General features: G+C 34.5%; 1 protein-coding gene across 2 annotated transcripts in view; it reads right to left on the reverse strand.

Annotated features, from left to right (window-relative positions):
• DMD (dystrophin) overlaps positions 1 to 22,325 on the reverse strand; it is a 2,107,999-nt gene that overhangs the window by 691,502 nt on the left and 1,394,172 nt on the right. For both annotated transcript variants that reach the window (XM_063083086.1, XM_063083084.1), the window contains exon 49: positions 8,477 to 8,578. In XM_063083086.1, the coding sequence (XP_062939156.1) occupies positions 8,477 to 8,578 (102 nt within the window). The remainder of the gene's footprint in view (positions 1 to 8,476; positions 8,579 to 22,325) is intronic.

The following is a 22,325-nucleotide window of genomic DNA, read 5'->3' on the forward strand; positions in this document are numbered from 1 at the left end:
AATTGAGGCCAACATGGGTATGTATGCTAAGGAAATGGATAATTGAATATGATGGATGCATGCCAAGGAATGGTATGCAGTAGTTAAAATCAACAAACTAGGTGTATATACAGCAACATGGATGGATCTTCAAAACACTGTTATGCATTTTTGAAAAGCTAAAAAAAAAGATGTATAGCACAATGAAGTTTTTGTATAAATTTAAAATACTTTTATAAATATTATTAAATATTTTACAAGGATAAAGCAAGAAAGGAAATGGGAGTAGAGATAATGTCATTTCAGGAATTTTGCAAATTGTTAAAAACAATCATTAATAAAAATTATGTAAATTTAAAATTAAACTATTAAAAACAAAGGTAATAAATATTAAAAATTAATCGCTTCCTAATTTAACTAACATCTGTGCTCTTGAGGTTATTTTATGTCTTTTGTGTCTATCATTGTGTCAAATCAGGGCTTTTAATGTTTTCACCCAGAATGTATGTTGTTAAACACTTACTAGTATATCAATGAATAAAACTCTTTTTATTTACTAACCAATCAGTCTTGAACTCCAAAACAAACAAAAAATGACTCTGATCAGTAAGGAAAACTACCATTGAAGGTCATGACACATGGAAGATATTTTTCAGTCCTGACATCAAAGCTTAAATACTAAGAATTAAAAATTGTGAAAGGCTAGAAAATAATATACTTGGTCTCTTGGTTGCCATGAGAAGTTTCAGTAACTTCACAAGGACATAATATTTAGAGCAACTAGAAGTAGCCATGCTGATAACAGAAAGTAGTAATAGATAATAGGTAGAAGACAATAAACGTAAAAGCTTTTAACTAAGAAATGTAGTAATCTTGATCATTTAGTGAGGAGATAACAGTTCAACATATGGTGAAGTCTCATCATATGTCATTTAACATACAGGAAATCACCTATATGTGCGGGAGGTGGAGGGGGAGAGAGAGAGAGACAGAGAGAGACAGAGACAGAGAGAGAGAGAGAGAGAAAGGGAGGGAGGGAGAAATGTTGAGATTGAGACTGAAGTTGAGATTGGAGATTGATTTAAATACTGCTGGGGATCTGCCCAACCTACTCAATAAGCATGTGGCCCAGGAATCAGTGGCAAAGAGAGATTAAAGTTTGTTTTTCCTACAGTTGGCTCAGGTTCTACTTTATTCTCATAGTATAAGCATCTCACTGAATTGAGTTTGATTCTAATATTTAAAGGTATGTATTTATCTTATAGCCTGTCTTCTAAAAGCAGATTAACCACTTCATCTGGATCTCAACTGAACAAAAAGTGATCCGCATTGAACTTCATTATGTTCCAAATGCACCACTGCATAAGTAGAACAATAACTGTGTTATAATGATGCGCCTGGAAATTAAGAAAATTTGAAATTACGTTGTGATTTAGAATCAGAAATCTTGGATTTCAGACTTAATTCATTACTACTGGTTGTGTGATCTCTGGTAAATCAGATAGGTCACTCAGATTTATCATCCTTGAAACATGGATATAATACTAACATCTAACTCATAGCTTTTATTGGAGAAACTAAATGAGATGTTTTATGTGAAAAGAACTCTGTGAACTGTGAAGTACTCTAAAATTGTTGGTTAGATATTATGCACTGCTTAATGAAGCAAAACAGAAGATAGTTAATAAAAGTTTTCATTAAAATAGTTACAGTAAAAATATTTCAGTGCTTAAAGGACTAGGTTTTGGTTATCTGGAAAATAACACGTTTGTATATTCAATTTCCATTTTATTAGTACATAAACTCTGAACTGTCCATTCACTTACTCAGATGTTATCTTGCCTACTGTTATTTCCAGATGAGTAACTGAGGGGTTACTGTAATTTCAAATGTAGAGGTGGATTTTAAAAATTAAGTAGTATCCCCAATGTACCACAAACATTTGAGGATATTGCAAAGGGTCAAAACTACAACAAGCTCAGAACTGTATATTCCACAGTCTTTTATAATTATTAGCAAATCAGATCACTTATGAATGGCTATAGCTTTTTATTTGGCTAGCCACAAAAACACTCTTGGAACTCCTTCAAGAATACGGTGTACTTTAGAGTTGAAATTAATTATTTATATATTATGCAAGTTATTTTTTGTTTTGTTTCATTTTGCTTTTTGCTTTTCTGGCATGTGCCCATATTTTCTATTTTCTCATCTTTTCTATTAGGCTGTAAAATTTTTTTGGTAGCAAAAAAAATGTTTGGCAGCAGAAACTAGTGCAGTATTCCTCACAGAATAAGCCTTAAGCAATGCTCAGTAAAAATCCGTAAAAGGTAACGATTTGCTATATATGTTAATAATCTATAAGCAAATTTAGGGGAATCAGATATGTGTTTAAATCCCAACCTCTTTCAATATAAAATCAGTGGTGTAAAAGGTATCAAGTCCTATTCTTAACTAGACCTCCAGAATTTTTAAACTTTGAATATGCTAACTAAATTGCAGGTACCAGGCTTTTCTCACAAGAGCTCCAAACAACAATCAGAGTGGATTCATATTTTACCTAAAGGAAAAAACATCGAGATCATTTTTTTTAAAATGGCAATTTAGTTTTATTATAGAGGACTCTTGCAGCTTAGCATTATTTTCTATTGTATATACTTGCTTGGAAATAGTCATTAAATGTTAATGCAATTAATCAATGGATGTGAAATTTCTTCTTTATAAAGATCAGGAAATCACAGGAAACACTGATTTTCAAATATAGCTTTCCTTTTTAAATTTAAAATAGAATGTAGTTTTAAACTCTATTTGAGTTTGGGATTTTAAAAAATTAAAAATCTTTTATTTTTCTCTTGTGTCAATGTTTGGCAGGCAATTAACGTCTTCTGAATTAATAAAAGAATCCACCTATGGCTATATATACATAGACATGCATGTGAATATTGTAATTGAAACTGTCTCTGTAAATGCAATTAATACAGCCGAGGACCTGAGGTGAAATTCACATCTCTAAAATGCTTGCTTAGTTCCAGCATGAACTACTGAGTGAGCCTAAATTGAGACTATTCACCCATGTCTCCTCAGAAAAGTCAGCTCATATTAGAGCCTTTATAATGTCTTCTGTGTTTCAATGTTTTACTTTGAATAACAAACCTGCATATTAGCCTAAAATAACATTAAGAGATGTGAGTTTGGGATGCTTATAGAAGTATTCTAACAGAATTTGGTTAATCAAAAAAAGCAGGTAAAGAAAGTTGATAAGCCATTAACAATTATTCCTAATGTCTAACTTCCCAATCATCAGTGGTGGAGGTCACTGTAAACAAGTTTTTTAAAGGTAATTTTAAAAAGCAAAACAATAAGTTAGTCTCTTGGGGAAATCAATAATACATATCTTTAAAAAGAATGAGAAGATCAGCTTTCCTAATATTTTCTGAATGGGTAATGAAGTTTGGGATAAAAATTTCAGTGACAGCATTGAAACAGTGAAAAATGGTCCTGCTCGTTTCTGGAGTTAGCAAGGCTCTGATACTCCCAGCTGAACATAAAAAAAAAAACTGACAGAAAATAAACTGGACAGAGGCAAGGACACCCCATTGCCATGTTTAGAACAAGACAGAGACAAGGCCACTCTGTCACCACAGAGATGACTAATATGAGGCACTGTTGCTCCTTTAAAATGACATCACTAACCCTGCTTTAATCCTCTCATCTTCCACCTAATAACTGTTAAGATACCTGATCACCACACTGACTATTTCTTGCGAGCATCTAATCCAGAAATGGCTTCCACTTCCCTAATATTGCCTTAGATTCACCCTGCCAGCTGAACCCTGTAACAAGCTCTTTCCAATGCCTCCTGCTGAGATGCCTCACACTATCTCAGGAGTGCTTTCTCCCTTGCTGCAATAAGCTAAATGTTCCTAATTTTTTTTTTTATTATTACAGGTATGTTCCTAGTAGTCTTTGGCCAGAGGGCTTTAACAGCATGACGTAGGGATTCAAACAGTGCCATATTGCAAATAACTTAGAAGAAAGACAAGCTCCAGAATTCTAAAATATACATATGAAGAGTTTGAATAAATTTGTTTCATAAAATATAAATGTGGCAACAGCAATATTTCTAAATTAGTGTGTTATTTTATAAAATGTAAGATTGCAAGTGTGGAAGTGCTGCCCAATTAAGAAATGAAATATAGAACTGACATTACCAGAGGCGGGAAAGGGGGAGAGGGGTAAGGGAGGATTTGGTAAAGGACCATGAAAAATGATTACATTGTATAATGTTGAATATACTAATTATCCTGATTTGAGCATCACATATTGCACACAGGTATTGATATTCAACTCTGTACCCCAGATTGCACAGAAATGTATAATCGTCTATGTTACAATAAAAAATAAATAAAAAATAAAGCTACTAATATGGCATCCTGGGCAAAAAAAAAAAAAAAGAAATATAATTAAACATTGACAATCTCATCCATATCTCTAAACGTTTATGTTTACAAGTTGCTCAAAAATCTATTACAAATTTTGTCTTCTTATTGGGAAAGTGAATCTGTCCTCATGTTAAGCATTGTGGTCAGCATTTATTCAACCTCTTACAGTCTAAGACTTTTTCCTTAGTTGTAAGGCAAATTTGTATTTTAAAAAAATGGAATGCTGCTACTCATGTATTAATAAATTATAAAATAATTCTAATATTGTTACCTTTTTTCTGTAAGTCCTCTCCCAACTTTTTCTATAGTCATTGTTATAGAAATAGTGATCACTGAATGAGTTGGTTAAAATTGACTTGCTCATTTGAGGGGACAACTTATGTCTGTTATCTCTGTATTGATTTTTGACGTTACAAAAGAAGTTGCACCAGGTAAATGAGATTGTATGCATAACAGATGATTAATAAAATGTAAATATTATTATAATTATAATATTTAATTGGGCAACATTTTGACCAACAAGACACCACACAACCTGCTATACCATATATAAATCTTGTGATGCACATCTGTTGTGAGTAATATATTAAAGATTGTTACGCAAAAACTAAACCCTAAGGAAGTTCTTGGAAATGTTAAGATGTTAATGTTGGCAGTGGAACTAACCTGTTGGGAGAGAAAAACCCCAGCTTAATCTAGTTAATTAACAACAAAACAGCTGGGAAAAATGAAACATCCCTGGTTGTGATTGACTCTAATTGAAAATGACTAATGATACTGTCATTTTTCAGCTTATATCTGAGGAAATGATGCCTGGAAGATTATAATTTCCCTGTTGACCATTTGTCTGCAGCAATTATTTTGTGTTAAAGGTTGGGATGGAACCATTTGGCCACACACAGAAGGTTCTCCACACCTTACTTTTTCTGGTATATTTAAACATAATTCAATAGCAGTAAATAAAGTATACTATTAGGTTCATATAAGCAGAATTTCTTTTGATAATATAAAAGTAAGTGAAGCAAACAAGCTGGTTTCATCTTATCACTTCAAGTGACCAAGACATTTAAAATTCCATTAATACTTTCAGTTCTGATACGACAATATTTCAAAAAGTTACCACGAACTTTTTGAAGTACCCTCATATATGGATGTGATATAAGCACTTCAAAATAACATGCACACATTTAAACAATTTTAACAGAAAGAGTAGTTTTCCAAGTTGAGTTAAAAAACAGTTATAAATAGAAGAAAATGGCATCTGAATGCTTAAGTTCAAGAGAGTTAAAAACAGTTTTGAAAACCAAATAACAAATGGTTTATTTATTTATTTATTTGTAGTCAATGAAACAAAGAAAAGAAGAAAAAGGAAATAAACTAAATAGGGATGAGCCCAGCTCTTCATCAGGACTCAGCTTGGGAAGTGAGCGTAGGAGCTGAACAGACAGGCTGTCTGAGGCAGAATGTGGAGGTGCCAATAGACAGTCAATTTCCTAAGAAAAGAAGCATTTGCTGATGTCTTTAATTAGAATTTCTGAAAGCAATGAACATACTAATTATCCATTTAAATACTGGATCTTACACACACATCAAGAGGAATTTTCATTTTCTTATTTAAGAATATCACTTTCTTTTTCATAATTGTTATAGTTTCCAAATGTACTTCCCCCTCCAAAACACAAACAAAAACAAACTTCTCTCATGAAAACGTAGTGCAGGCTACTCAGACCCTATTCCCTTCTATTAAGGGATAAGGACGCTCAGAGTTAAGGTAAAGAGGCATTAGAAATAGCACAGTTTTGATATGTGGACTCAACACCGAAAAAGGCTTTGTTCATGTACTATCAGAGCAATGGATCACTCTTCAGAAAAATCATCCCTAACCTTTACAAAGAAGTTTTTGATTCGGGCAGAAATTTAAACAGCCCTTACAGCTTTCTGCCTTGTATTGCTGGGTGCCATGTTCTGAACTGTGAAGTCGTTTATCGAGCCCCTTTGTGTTTTAGCCACCACAAACCCAGCTAGCCCGGCATTTCCAAGGTTGTGGTCCATATCAAAAGTTGTGTATGAGTCAACTATTTCTCCACACCCCATATCTCTCAAATCAATCTTGCCTCTTTGCCCCTATTGACTTGATATGTTCATTATTCTCCAAATCCAAGCGAGAAGTGACAGAACAGAAATGAGTTTTCACTTAAGTTTTGCTTCTCCTAGTGAACGAAATGAGAAGAAACAGGGAAGCATGGAAGGAAAAAAGAAAGAACAGTGCTGACTGCTACAAAATGGTTTTAAGGGATGTAGAAAAAAAGGGAAGTTATGTCTCCTTGTTCTTTCTTTTATTTCAGGAAGGTAATTCCCCCTTTACATCATTAATGTAATAGCAGGAAGTAGATATGCTCAGGCGTGGCAGATTCCAGTTCTGATCTCAAAGTGCCCCAAGAGTTGAATGTATGGATGGAGGTGTGATAAGTTAGCATCAACTGCTTGGACTGTTTTACATACAGTGAAAGCAAAAATTTTCTCATTGATTTTCAATTAAGACTTTTCCCTCTGTTTTTTTTTTTTTTTTTAAATAAAGATATGAAAGTAAAAGCCAAATTAAATGCACATTTGTAGTCTGTAACGTTTGTGCGAAACCCTGGCTCTTAGTCATATACAATAAGGCATAAAGTCTTTGAGGATCAGCCAAGAGTAGATAGAATGGACTTAAGCAATGATCTATTTGTTCATTTCATGGCTTGCTACAATGACAGTCACTCTGTTAAACACTGTGGACTGGCTTTTATTAGAGCATCAATAGAAACCCTGAAATTTGCTGATTTTACAATTTTCTTTAGCTCTACAATGTAAATATTCAACACATTGTTAGTTTATGAAAAATGATCATACTGGACTTGGGACTGTATTCATATTATTTCCTGAATAAATGTATGTCGATATCTACAAAGAAACCTGTGCCTTTTACCAGCTGGTGTTTGGATATTATGTTTAGGCCCAAACTTTAAATTTACCTAAGGAAAAGTCCCATGTAAACTGTAAGGGAAACAAACAATTTTCAAGCTTGGGCCAGGCACAGGGGAAACAAAGTGGTGACCTTAGAGACAGAGTCATGGTAATGTTTGCAAGGACAAACTGGTTCTGTATAATGAGGTTATTGACCTGCACTGTTTTAGAGCAGTTTTAAACATGAGGGTGAGGCTCCCTATATCTTAGCCTGCAGCATTAGCTGAGAAACCAAGACTGATCAATAAGCAGCCACCATTACAGGCTCTTGGGAAACTTCATAATAATGGAAGCCATTATAATTTTGGTCAAGAACAGAGAATAAGGTAACCTATACATAATGTCTATTTATCACTGGACTCTCATTTGCAAATGGAAGCCACTGATTAGCTATTTTCTGAAAACTGACCTGGCTTTCCATTTCTCTCCTCATGTAATAGCCCATGAATAAACGTGCTCTAGACTTCAAAATGCACGTGGAAAAGGGAAAGAAATGGAAAGCTTTCTCCCATGCCAGTATTTTACCAAAGAGAGAAGTAATTACATGACATTTCACTAAAAATTTTTGACCTAATAAAGTACTGAAACCCGAATGCTGATTTTCCTCTTTCATAAGAAAGAGCAACAAAGAAAAGAAAGGTCACGGACTATATTGTGATTCTTTACAGCTGTTGGAGACAGACAGTATGATGCAGTAGCTTGATTTGAATTAAGCCAAACAATATGAAAAGCATCGAGGCTGGCAAGCAAAGCAATAAAGCCCCAAAGAATTTAATCTACCTTGAAGGTGGGACTACTTTTTGTATTGATGGCAGCACACCGGGACAGAAATGAGTCCTTTAATGCAATGACTCGTTAATAGCCTTAAGATCACAATATATAAATAGGATATGTTGATCAAAAAGACAGCTTTGCCTCTGCGATTGCAGTATAGCCAATATTTCCTTACAAGTTATTTCATTGAGTATAAACAGACCCCATCAATAGCAAATGTACAACAGGGGAAGCATAACCCATTATGAGGTAATGGATATTGCTAGAGGTTGCTTCATTACCTTCACTGGCTGAGTGGCTGGTTTTTCCTTGTACAAATGCTGCCCTTTAGACAAAATCCCTTCCACATCCGGTTGTTTAGCTTGAACTGCTGCTTCAGTTTCCTGGGGAAAAGAACCCATATAGTGCAGATTAACTTCACAGTTAGCAATAAAATTACTAAATTTAAATATACCCTTGGAGACTCCACATGTATTGCAGATCGATTTGTGCATGGTAGATAGGGACACACAAAAGTAGCTTTTGGTGCAGAGAAAAGAAATAGAGGTCTCTGTGAAACATACTAAACTTAAAAAAAGTAATGCAAGATCTTATTGAATTATATCATAATACAGCTATATAGAAATGCAGACACTTTCTATTTTTCAAAAAAGTGAAATGCAATTATGAGAGGTACAATTTATTAATATAATTTACATGTATAAATACTAGTATTACCTTTAATAATCTCAATAATTCTAATGCTTATTTTACTTTACAAAATTCTTATTTTACAGGATTTTATTTTGGGCTTAAATCTAAAATTTTGTTTTAAAATAGAAATCAAATACTCCTTTATACATCACTGTCGAAATCATTAAGTTTCTTTCCAAAGGGTAAACACTTAAAGCACAGTATCAAAACTTATTATTTATTAAGAAGTCAAACTAAATAGGCTTTTTGAGGAATAAGTAAATTAGTGTTTTATTGTTTGTTTTTCCTTAGCCTGGAGAAGACTGAAGCATGACAGAAAAAAAAAAAATCCCTTTAGATATATGAATATAGAGTGTTTTGTTACTGGCTGCTGTCTAGCTCTCTTGAAGAGAGGACAAAAGCAATGTGCATAAATTGAAGCTGAAGGAAGTGAAGTTAAATATTACAGAAGACTTTTTGGACAGAACACTTGTTAAACACTAGGATAGAGTATCGATTAATCAATGTCAGGCATCAGTCAGGACCTGAGCAATCTTCCCCAGAGAGTGGCTCCTGATTAACCCGTATCTCTCTTTCTCCCTCTCATACCCTGGAGCTTCCCAGCACTGCTGTATGTACGTGTCTTCATGACACTGTTTCCTTTATATACTGTTTATAACTGTTCTCTCTCAGCTCATCAGGACAAGAAAGCCAGGAACCTAAATTACTATAACCTCATACTGCACAGTAGGGTGTCTTGTACCTTATGTGTGCTCAGCACATACCCTTGGGAGGGACCAGTTCTCTAGTTCTTATTATATACCAGTGGAAGACAGGCACTTTGGTCAAAAGTGTCCATAACATTAAGACTGACCTTGTGTGTTAATGGGTATGTGTGCAAATCTCAGTTCCTTTAGAACAGGAGTTTAGCTATTTCACTCTTATAGTACTGCTGATTGATTGTCTTACTGCCTATTGCCAGGAAAAGGTATTGTTCCTTCAAAGTGCAGTACCCGGAATGACTATAACTCTTTGCTAGAGGTAAAAATTGCTCTAATCTCAGATCAGGAATGGGAAATATCTAGTTTAGGCACTGAATTCCTAATAAGTCCCTAGCCACTATAAATTCACTTTTAAATGTCCCATTTGCAAAACATTCCGGTGTAGTGAATGGTTACCTAGTCTCAAAATACTCTAGGAGAGAAAACAAAATATGTTACTCTAAAGTAGTAGAGGAAAAAGAATATCTTTAGCAAGGTAACAATGATTTACGAAAAGGAGAAAAGTAACTGCATTTTCCCACCTATATATATGTAAACTATGTATATCATAAATTGCCAAGCCAAATCCATGTATGATGTCTAAATTATACATTTTAATTTATATATGCATTATACATCTAAACTGATGAATTAACTTGAAGCAGTGTCCACCACCGTTCATTTTGTATATGTTTACCTAAGATAAAGCACTGTTTTCTATTTTCTCACTGACTACCAGTGACATTTCTTGTGATATTCATTGATATTGATGATTACTGGTAATAGACAAAGTTTTCTGAATAGCTTCATCATGTCCATAGACTATATTACTGATGATAGTATAGTTATCATTTCTATAATAACTGCTATTTACCTTCCCCAAACACTGATTCAAATAGATTCCCATTTTACAGATGAAAAAATGAGGCTGGGTGGGGTAGTAGAGGTGGTGGCGATGATGATGTGAATAACTTGCCCATGATCACAAGGGAGTAGGAGACTTAATATGCAAACAGTTTGATCTGAATCCAAAGTTCATGCTGTTTCCAGTAGTATAAGCTACCTCTGCATGTCTTTTTAAAAATTATTATTCATTTATTTTATTAAAACATATTGATTGTACATATTTATGGGGTACAGAGTTATATTTCAATACGTGTATACAATGTGTGATGATCAAATCAGGGTAATTAGCATATTCATCATTGCAAAATTTAATCATTTCTTTGTGTGGCTCTGCATATCTTATAAAAACTTACAGCATATCATCTCAGTGACTTGTTCTAATTAATATTATTTCTCAGCATTAAGAAATTTTGCTTTCATCATCTGAATTTATTTCACATTATCACATGTGCTGAAAAAATCTCATAACTCTGATAATAAAGGAGAATCAAATTTGGCCTGCAAAGTCATTGGTGTTGTGGAGTACGTGTAGGGATTCCAGATAAACTCTGTGGCCAGACCATGTGAGATGAGTCACTATGGGTTAGTAGGAGTATGGCCACTTGATGTAACAGTAGTCATTCCTATCCACTGAAATTTTTGTAAAATAATACAAAAGACCATTGTTCTCCCCACCACCCTGCAATCTTATTTAAACTGTTCCACCTCCTTTGTTTCATCCTTCATAACACATTACAATTAGTCAAATTGTATGTGTGTGCGTGTAAGTTTGACCATCACTATAGAATTATCCTGTATGAGAGCAAGATTCATGTCTACCTTGTTCACTCATTATATTCCTGGTAGTGCCTATCACTTAGTAGGTGCTAAATAAAAAATTGTTGAATGGGAAAATAAATATTATTGCACTTTGAATCTGCGGGAATTGAGTCAGGCTGTGTATTAATAGTGACATTTGTTCATGCAGACAGCTGAATGTTTTCATGGCGCAGATAATTAATTTTCTTTCTAAATAATTTGCTAGATAAATACAGAATCTACTCCTCTACTTGTAGATTTACTTTATTTTTAAAAATCTTTACATCTTTATGTTACCGATTACAATAAGACTCTAAAAACCCACTTTCTTGATTAGTTAATATGTGATTATTTTATACTTAATTAATCCTTCATTAACTTCCTTTTATCTAAAATTCCATTTCTTTGATGTTTTCCTTCTTCCCCAAAATATTTATGTAATTTAGTCTTCATCTAGAGAACCAAGAGAAGACCACAAATACACGTTTTAGCAAACAAATGAATATTTTATATCACAGACACATGAGTATGGGACCTAAAATCAGTCACTTTATAATTATTACACTTGAAGTACAGCAAATGTTTCTTAATCTTGGTTTGTAATTTCAGCGGAAGAGTAAACCTGGAGTGGCTGGAGGACTGTGCTTCCTATCAAAACTAGCAACTTCCGGAGTATTAAAACCTGTGATGTCCTAGCACAGAAAGTTTCAGCCCTGCTTCCCAATATTCGCACTTCCTTTTTCTTCTTCACTCATTGAGCATAAGGTGACAACATTCTCCTCAGATTCCCTTCAATTTAACTTGTCTCTCTGTCCCAAAATACAAATACATAATTTATATTTGATACATTTGACACAACTTTTATCTTTCGTAGTATTTATACAGTAAAACCTTTTGCACTGGACACCAAACTTCTCATATTATTCCTATATAAAAAAATTATTTTCTTAAAACAGGGTGTGGTATTGGAAGATACCCATTGCATCATCCATTCAATATATTTATCAAATGATTTTGAGGGCCTACCATATGCTAGACATTGGGATACAGCACTAGAAAAATTTCTAGTCCTCACACATACATGCTTATATGTTATGATATACATGTATATACATATGTATAATATATATTGTACATAATACACATACATGTGTATAATATGTACACATCATACACATATGCATGTGTGTGAACACATGTATAGACACTGTAAATATATGTATATGTATGCTATGAGGAAAGATTAAACAGAGTAAGGAAAGAGTGACAGTGGGCTCTATTTTATTAGGTTTGGTGAATATAGAAAGCCTCTTCTCTCAATAGGAAACTGAATGAAGTGCAGAAATGGGCCATGTAAACATACTGGAGAAAAATATTTCAGGTAGAGGGAAAAGTAAGTGCAAAGTCCCTTAAGTGGTGAGAAGTTTGTCTTATATAAGGATTCAAAGTAGTATAATACTCTGCTAACATAAATATAGGATCTTTTAGGTGTTAATAGAGGACAGAAAAAAACTCACTCTCTCTCTCAATTGTGTATACCAAGAACTTATTACTTTGTAATATTTGTTAGAAACCAACCCTGATTTGACTTTTTAAAAGTGATAAGTCTAGTGGCAGATTGGAGGAAGGATTTTAATGATAAAGAGGTTGGTGGAAGGAGCATGGTTAAGAAAGTCTTTTAGAAGTCCAAGTACTTATTGAATAAACAGGAGCAGCATGGCTGTTCAGGAAGAATCACTCTTAAGAAAATGTTGTGGGTATAAGATTTGCAGGATTTGATGAGGAAAAAGAAAATGTTGCAAGTCACTGAGAATTTTATAGCTTGGGACAAGGAGACTAGGGGTGTAAGGCAAATAAGGTAAGCCTATCTATATATGAAAACATGCTAATGTGTTCAGGTTGAGCACATGAGTCAAGGTGCCTGTGAGTGACAGTGATGCAGATGTCCAGTGGATAATTGGAAAAAAAAAGTCTAGCATGCAGATTAGGTGTCAGGCTAGGAATATAGATTTGGGTGTAAAAGCAGCTGTTGGACAAAATTGTTGTACTTGTAGAATATGCAAAAGGATAGGGCCAGAATTAGGTATCACCTCCACAGGATAAGAGAAGAAAGATGAACCAATAAAAGACAGAGAAAGGGAACAGAAAGCAGAAGAAGTTGAAACAGGAGGTTGAAACAGAGAGGTTGAAACCCCAAAGGGAAGTGAAAAGACAATTATGTGAAGAGAGTGGTCACCATCTTATTTACTACAGATAAGCAAGGAAGCTAAAGAAATAATACTAATATTAATACTGAATATATCCTTCGTTGGGAGGTAAAAATATGAAAGGGGGTTTAAAGCTAATGCTCTCTGTTTTCTTTGTGAATAGAATATTCAATATGGTCCCCCAAAATTTACTTCATGCTTCTGTTTTTAAAATTCAGCAAATAGGTTTCCAACAACAAACTTACAAGATGTACCTTATATGGGGAGCAACCATAACAAACTCAGTCTAGCTTCTGCTTTCAGCAAAACAAATGAATGGGAACAGTTGCTTTGGAAGATCAAGCACTACACACACACACAATCTTTAGAGATAATACTTAATTATGGTAGAAACAAACCTAAAATTTTGAGTATTCATTCATTCTCTATGATAAAAAATTCTGAATAGGATTTTTAAAAACTCTTGCAAAATTTTAACGAGTTCATATTTAAAGTATATTTCATGGGAGCTGGGTATTTCTTTTTTCTTCCTTTAAAACTGTTTATAAATGCAATCCAGTGTAAATTCTATACCTTAAAATACTGACCACAAATACTCAATAATTTCACCCATGTTTCAGATATGCAGCCAAATGATTAACATCCTCCTTTTCTTGCTCTATATTCTTCAATCACAAATAAATAGTTCTAAAGATCACAAAGAATAGACACCACTATTCAGAGGTACTGGCAAATAGACATGGTTAGAAGACTGCATTTGATATTACAAGGCATTTTCTTAGGAAAAACACACACATTTTAATTGATGAAATTTTCACTGACAGATGAACAGAAACAGCAGCAAGGCTGACATTAAGGCAGCCCAAGTATGACCTCGAGCTCCAAGTTGTAAGCTGGTGCTTGCTAGATGGACTGAGGAAAAGGTGGTATACCAAATGAAATGTACATGTTTTGCACCTGTAGGAAGTAGAATATTCCCTCTTCAGGTCACCAAAGAAGACTTAGATTTAGTTCTCTGGTGAACAAACATTGCCATGTCACACCACTTCCCTCTGTAGAAATGTTTCCTATTAGTCCTTTCATCATCACTGTGGTCATCTCTTTATCCTTCAGTGAAAGAATGAAGAGTTTAAATCGCTAGATGAGATTTACTCTTGGTCCTATAGAAATAGAGCAGTGGGTGAGAGAAATCATGTTCAGCTCTAAATTCTTTGTGGTTACTTCTCCTTGGCACAGTTTTGGAGAACTAGATGTCTAATTACATACACCTTTGATAAGTCACCTTAGAATATTTCGAAGACGAGTTTCTATAATTTACCTCACTACATTTATTTGCAGTGTGAATTTACTAGTTAAAAGATAGGTCAGTTATTGAGGGCAAGGTATTATTGCTTGAAGGGTCAACTGTAGTAAAATTGAACTAAATTCACATAAAATATTCTTTAGTATATTTTTCTTAAGTGAAAGTGAGGAAAATACACTATAACAAGCTGCTAATCATCCTGAAAAAGTGGAAGAATAAGTGAAATAAAATTAAAAATTCTGATTTACTGCCATGCAAATAAAAGTTGACATGCAAAAGCTAAAAAGCAAAGCAACAAACAACCCACCCCAGCAAAACCACATAACTATGCAGAGATAAGAAAGTGCTGCTAAAGTTCTTAGCTGTGTTGAAAATGGCAACTAACTGCTATAATGATATTAACTGCTATAATAATGTTAACAAATTAGAGGTTCTAAAGGTTTATCTGTGTCAGACACTGTGCTTTTTATACATTTTTCCTAATATTTATGCTCCTGCAAAAAAGATTTTATCTAATTTCACAAAAGCTGAACCTGAGAAAGATTAGGTCAATTGTCCAAGACCATGTAGTTTGCAAATGGCAGAGTTGAGATTATATCTGGGAAGTGGGTGTCACCAAATTCCCACTTTCTTCCTCATTCTGCTTTGTATACTCTGTGTGTGGGTGTGAGTGCACGTGCATGTGTACACGTGCTTATTATGACTTCTTGCTAAAATTGGCAAGACTAAAAAAATAAAAATAAAATAAATTGGCAGACATGTTTCTTAATATCTTGTTAATTCTTTCTCCTCTTTAACTCTAATACATTCTATATTATCCTTCTAGGGTATAAATGACAGAAAATCCTGTCACTTCCCACAGAAAAGGAAATAAATTCTTACATAGCTATAAAAATGCTCTGAGGGTTTCTCTGTGGGTTTATGATTGCCAAACCTCTGATATCCAGGTCAGAGAACTGGTTTGAGTAAACCTTTTATCTCACAAATGGCCTCATATCTTTATATGATTTAAGATGAGGTGAAGAAGGCCAGCACTGAAATGGAAACATAGCTAATTATAGTGGCCAGTTTTTGTAAGTAGAAAGTGTTCAACTTCAAAGAACATTCAGACAAGAAATTCTTCACTAAATTTCAAGAGAAATACTCACTTCTAATAATAGAAAGTTTCACTTACATTTTCTTCCTCTGCCTTATTTTTAATGTCCCAAGAAATCCAAGATTGTGTACCAGAACGTAAAGACCCTTCTGATACAAGGAGGGTTTTATTTTGATCATAGTTTTGACAATTTACTGCAATGCCATGCATAATTTTAAGGAAATAGTTTGTATTAATTAGGCAATAGGGAGTAAACCTTCATTAACACTCACTAGGAGAATATCATGGTCTATTTTTAAATACAGCCCTGATAGGTTTTTTGAAATGGAGTAACTCTAAGCACATTTAGTTTTAGTTATTTCTTATTAAATGGCATTACTAGTGTTGGGCAGTTGCTGATCTTACAAGCAGTCAAGCAAAGATTAGTGATGGAAAAAAAGATGGAATAAAACCTCTGAGGGTGAAAGTAGCAAGTTATATGAAAATTAATATATACTTATATTTTCTAAGAATTAATTTATTGAGCATTATAATTCGAATTCAACTTTAAGCTGATTGTGTGTGTGTGTGTAACTAGAAATTTGGTGCTCCTAAGGATAGTATAATAGGGATATATTTGCTTTGTTTTTCTTTATTACTTTTAATTTATTTAAGTTTATTTCATTTTAACTCTTGCTAACCTTAGAATATAAAAATATGTTTATAATATGAATATATATCTCAATACGCTATAAAGAGGATATAAACAGCCTTTTCACATATGTCCAAACATTCACTCGTTTATTTGTTCATTTGACAAACCTTTATTACACGTTTACTATGTTTCAGTGTCTGGGCTAGGAACTAGGAATGCAAGAGTTCAAACATGTATAACAAGCAGCAAAGTACAATGGAACACAGGGAAGGAACTGATTAGTTCTATGTTTGATGAACAAGAGGGCTAGGACAGAAAGGCTTGAATAAAGGCTTGGAGCAGAAACAGCTCATGCACTTGGTTTACAAGGGGATGAATGGCAGAGAGAAAGTATTCCAAGAGAGAAATCTGGTATATGTAAGTGCAGAGACCAGAGGCAGTATGGAGATACACATGGGGGAATGGGAAGACATAGTGCAGGACCAGAAGACAAGAGCCAGAGAAAAGAAGGGTCTTTTATATGACCCTCAAGACCTTAGTGGAGAAGCTATAAAAAGCTAAAATGCATTTTGGAATCAAAGAGTCTTAAGATATTTAAACAAGGGAATGGCACTTTGGTATTCAGTTATCTTCTACAAATGAACACACACACACACACACACACATATGTGTGTATAGATGAACAGATAGATATAAGATCCATTAATGCATGGTTTTCTATTCAGATAATTTGATCTGAATGAGATATATATACTGCTGCTGAAATCAAAGAAATTCAAGTGACAACCTTTTCTTTTGCAAAGATAAGTGTCCATTCACTTAGAGCTTTCTTAATTTATAAAGAGTACCTCCTGCCATTTGGCTATTTTGTCAACTACCATGACCAACAGTTTGTCTATCTAATCTAACATATCACTGTAAGGACTGCTATTGTTATATGAACAGCTATGAGTGTTAAAAAAAATTAGGCTTGGGCCGAGCCCCGTGGCGCACTCGGTAGAGTGCTGCGCTGGGAGCGCGGCGACGCTCCCGCTGTGGGTTCGGATCCTATATAGGAATGACCGGTGCACTCACTGGCTGAGTGCCGGTCACGAAAAAATGACAAAAAAAAAAAAAAAAAAAAATTAGGCTATTATCTATTGCATGACATATCTCAATTAAAGAGATGTTGAAATGTAAAAAAAAAATGCATTTTGGAATCAATGAAAGTCTTAAGATATTTGTAGATACTATGATTGATTTCTTAGTTCATTATTATTCATTTCCTCTCTCTTAATATGGCTGCCTTGTGGATGAATATACTTTCCTCTCCATTGACTTTGGGTTTGACCATGTGCTTTGCTTTGATCAACAGACTCTGGGCAGAAGTGTCTGTGTGGTAGCTCTGAGCTGGATCTTTAAAGTCAATTCAAGATTTGCCAATTCCTTTTGCTCTTGTCTTCCACAATGAGAGAATAATATACCATACAGGAGTTGCTCTTTCAGCTTGAGTCCTGGAATGAGAAAACATTTGGAGCAGATCTATAGTCTAGAATGGGAAGACTTTAACTTGACCCATAGTATGGAGTAAAGCTGTGGCTGATCTACAGATATATGCTTAAGTAATAAATGTTTGTTTTTACACATCACTAGAATTTGGGAGTTGTTTGTTACTGAAGCAAGCACTAACAATTACAACATTATAGTCAAACAAACAAAAAATATATGACTTTCTGTAATAAAAAGACCAAAGTAAGCCTTTAAAATAAATGCATCCTGGTCACATATATGGACTGCACAATCTCTCATTCCACATACAAACTGTTTGCTAAAAAGGGTAGCAAGAAATGAAAAATGAAATGGAATCAATATTGTGTTAGAACCTGACTTCTCCAGCCTAGATTGTCAGGCAGACTCTGACAAATGAAGGCTGATGGATGAAAAAACACAACATTGTGCAGTTGAGTTTCTTTCTCTTTCCCCACATGCTGGGTGAATGTTCTTTTATTTATCTGCAATTAGGTTTGCTAGACCATTGCAACACAACTCTCTTTCACTGTAACTGCATGCTGTCAGTATGTGCCAAGCTGATTGACAAAGAATGACAGGTTCTCTCTTTCCATTCCGAGCTAATCAAGGGCAGCCCACCAAAGGGAGGCCTTTTTCTGATTTGGAGATTTATGGATTTCAAAAATAATCTGTCCAAATATACAAAGTATAATGCAGTATTGATTTTTAAAGTGGCAAGTGTTGTAAAACTGAGAAGATATAATCTACTAGGCTGTATACATAGAATGTACAAGGCTAGCAAGAGTAGACATAGGTGTGATCAGCAAGTAATGAGACTGACATCCAGCAACCTCTCATGGAAGCTCTTCACTCTTAAATCAGGAGTTCCAAAGTCTTTTTAGCAGTAGAATTATTTTGGCAAATGAAATCTTACCACCACCACCCCAGCAAATTACTTCATTAATTCAATAAATATTATGTGCTAAATACTGTTTTAGATACTAGATACATAACAGTGAATACAACAGACACAATTTTCTTGTTTTCACAAAGTTTGCATTCTAATGGGGACAATGGATAGTAAAAGATAAATTATGTTGCATCGGAGAGTGAAAAGGGCTAAAGAGAAGAGAATAAAGCATTGGATGGGGATAGGAGATGTACGTATGAAGTAAGGGAGATGAGATGTGAATATTTTAGTAAGTGCCTCTGGGAAAAGCCTCACTAAGAAGGTGGTATTTCAGTAAAGATCTGGAGGAAGCGAGGGAATGAATGTAGCAGATATATTAGGGAAGAACAGTCCATGCAGAGAAGACAGCAAGTGCAAAGCCCCTGGGACAGGATTGTGTCTGGTAAGTTCAATAATAATGATAATAATAATAATAATAACAACAACAACATAACAATAATAATAATAATAGTAATAATAAGGAAGCCAAGGTGAGTGGAGTCTAGTGAGCACAGGGACAGTAGCGGGAACGATAGCTAGAGAGGTTGGGTAGAGTGTTTTTCAGGGCTTCCTTTTGTGGACTTTGGCTATTATTTTGAATGAAATAAGGAGCCCTAGGAGAGTTTACATCAGAGGAGTGATGTGATCTGACTTATTTTTTAATAGATCATTCTGGCTGCTGTGTTAAGATTAGACCTTAAAGGAGTGCACAGAACAGATAGTAGTTATAAACAGATTCTTAAGGGGTTATATCTGCACTGCTTGGAGGAAAATAGTTGTCTGTGGAAACCTAAAGCTCTTATTTTGAAAACCTTCATACATACAGTTATTAAGTGAGGGCTAAACCTCTCTTCTGGTTTAATAGCAATACAGGTCCCTCCTTTAAGGGGCACTCATTTAAACCGGTGTTACCCCACTCTCACTACCTTCTTGAGTACTTGCTGGTGAAGACCGTGGGCTCTTGAGCCTGGTTATCTAGATTCCAGTCTGGGTATGAATCAACTATTTGCAACAGAGACTATATGGTCCACAAAGCTTCAAATATAGACAAAAATATTTGTTATCTGGCCCTTTACAGAAAAGGTGGGCAACCACTGATGTAGAGAATTGGTGAGGTCCAGGCATTTTGGCTGGAAAAACCTTCAAGTACACATAATCATTCCGCAATGTAGACATATATCAAAACATTACATTGTACCCCAGAAATATATACAATTATTATTTGTCAATTAAAAATAAAATTTAACAAATTATATTGATAAGTATTTTTAATGATTAAACATAGAAACAAATATGTTTTCTTTTAACTCTATATAGATTCATAGAGATAGTCAAACAATTTATAATTATACTTTAGAGAAGGGGTCAACAAACATTTTCAATAAAGAGACAGATAGTAAATATTGTAGGCTTTGTGGGTTATATGTTTCCTGTCATACTTGAATTCTGTTAGTGTAGCCTAAAAGCAGCCAGAGACAATACGTAAACAAATGAGTGCGCTGTTTCAGTAACACTTAATTTACAAAAACAGATGGAGGACTGAATTTGGTCCTCGGACCAGTTTGCTGACTCCTGCTTTAGTATATTACAGTGTTTCTGGAAATAATCAGACTAGGGATAAGAACATCTAGGTTCTAGGCTTATTAACACATGAGTTGGGGCAAGTCACTGAACTCTTAAAGTTTCAGTATCTTTAATTATAAAATGCATGAAAATGACATATCATTGTGAGTAGAGGATTAACAACATCCTTTTTCCCTCTTCATGAGAATTTGACCTTTGATTAACTTTATAGCTAGATTCCTTCTGGAAAGCTGAATGTCAAATGTGTTAGCAGGCAACATTGCTTCTGATTTTAAAAAATGACCCTGATTGGTAAATTACACCTTGCTTAGGTGTTCTGTATATGAAGTATAAATGTCTAATAGAAAACCATAGTTTTGGGGTTTCCCCGAGTGCATCAACTCTTATAACTGAGTGTGTCTCTTTCGTGGACTTTGGAATCTCTACCTATGTTATAAGACATTGGCTCCTGGGGCTCATGAGGCTTCTAGGCCAGGGTTGACCTAGCACCTACATGTGAGTCTCCTTCCCGAGCTGCTGTCTGGGAGTGGGCAGGTCCTGCAAAGTGAATAGCTCTTGGATGGTTCTGTAGATACTCCACAGACGACTGCTGTGCATTCTAATACCACTGAAGAGAGATGTCTGATGCCGCCTTCCTGCTAAGCTGTGTTCCTATATCATTCTAAGTGAATTTGATGCTGAATGTGGTCAATGGTAGCCTTGTTCAGTTGTACTAAGAAAAGATGTCTTCCTTGTGGGTCTAACAATAATCAGTTCTAAGACCCACATTTTATTTCCACAGGTTAACTGCTGTGAAATTGGGACACATTTTATAAATGATGGTGTGTCATAATCTAATTGGCAGCACTTTTTTCTTAGTGACAAATAAAATAATGACGCATATTCTAATCAATGGTGTCTTAGAAACTAAAATATGGTATGTGATCAGACTCTTTATAATAGGTCCGGATCAAATGATTTACTATGTGCAAAGGTAATACTAACTACTACCATTTATTGAAAACTTACTAAGGTGCAAACACTCTGCTTTGCACTTAGCATAAATCATCTTAATTAATCTCACTCAATCTCTACAGCAGAATCTTTCAGCAGACGTTATTATCATTTTTTGTATTAAAAAACTAGAGTCACAAATGGTTAGGAAACTTGCCTAAAGCACAAGCTAATAAATAGGTGGATCTGAGATTTGAACCCTGGTCTATCTGATGCAAATCCTGCATACTTAATTTTTATACTGTAGGACTATGAATTTATTTAAATATGGTACCAATATAAAATTAAATTTTATTTGATGAATTCCAGGGTTTTAGACCCTGAACAAAGTAGTTTTGATTAGCATATAATTTTAGTTTAAATCAAGGTTCCTCAATCTCAGACCTATTGACATTTTGGGCTGGACAATTTTTTCTTGTAGGGGGCTGCCCTGTTTACTGTAGGATGTTTTGCAGCATTCCCAGTCACTATTCACAAGATGCCAATAGCACTTCCTCTTTCCTCATGTGTGACAACCAAAAATATCTCCAGAAGTTGCCAAATTCCCCTGGGGAATAAAATCACCCCTTGTTGAGCCACTGCATTATTGAATATATGAATGAACAAATGAAAGAATGTCTGTCTGTTCGTGGTCTACATTTCCAGTATACATGAAGTAGTTTGACTTAATATGAATAGATTTCCTTCCTTTTTCTTATACACAGCACTGCATGCAATATAATCTGTTCATATCCTCTTT

The sequence above is a fragment of the Cynocephalus volans genome, chromosome X, assembly GCF_027409185.1.
Source record: "Cynocephalus volans isolate mCynVol1 chromosome X, mCynVol1.pri, whole genome shotgun sequence".
Taxonomy (NCBI): Eukaryota; Metazoa; Chordata; class Mammalia; order Dermoptera; family Cynocephalidae; genus Cynocephalus; species Cynocephalus volans.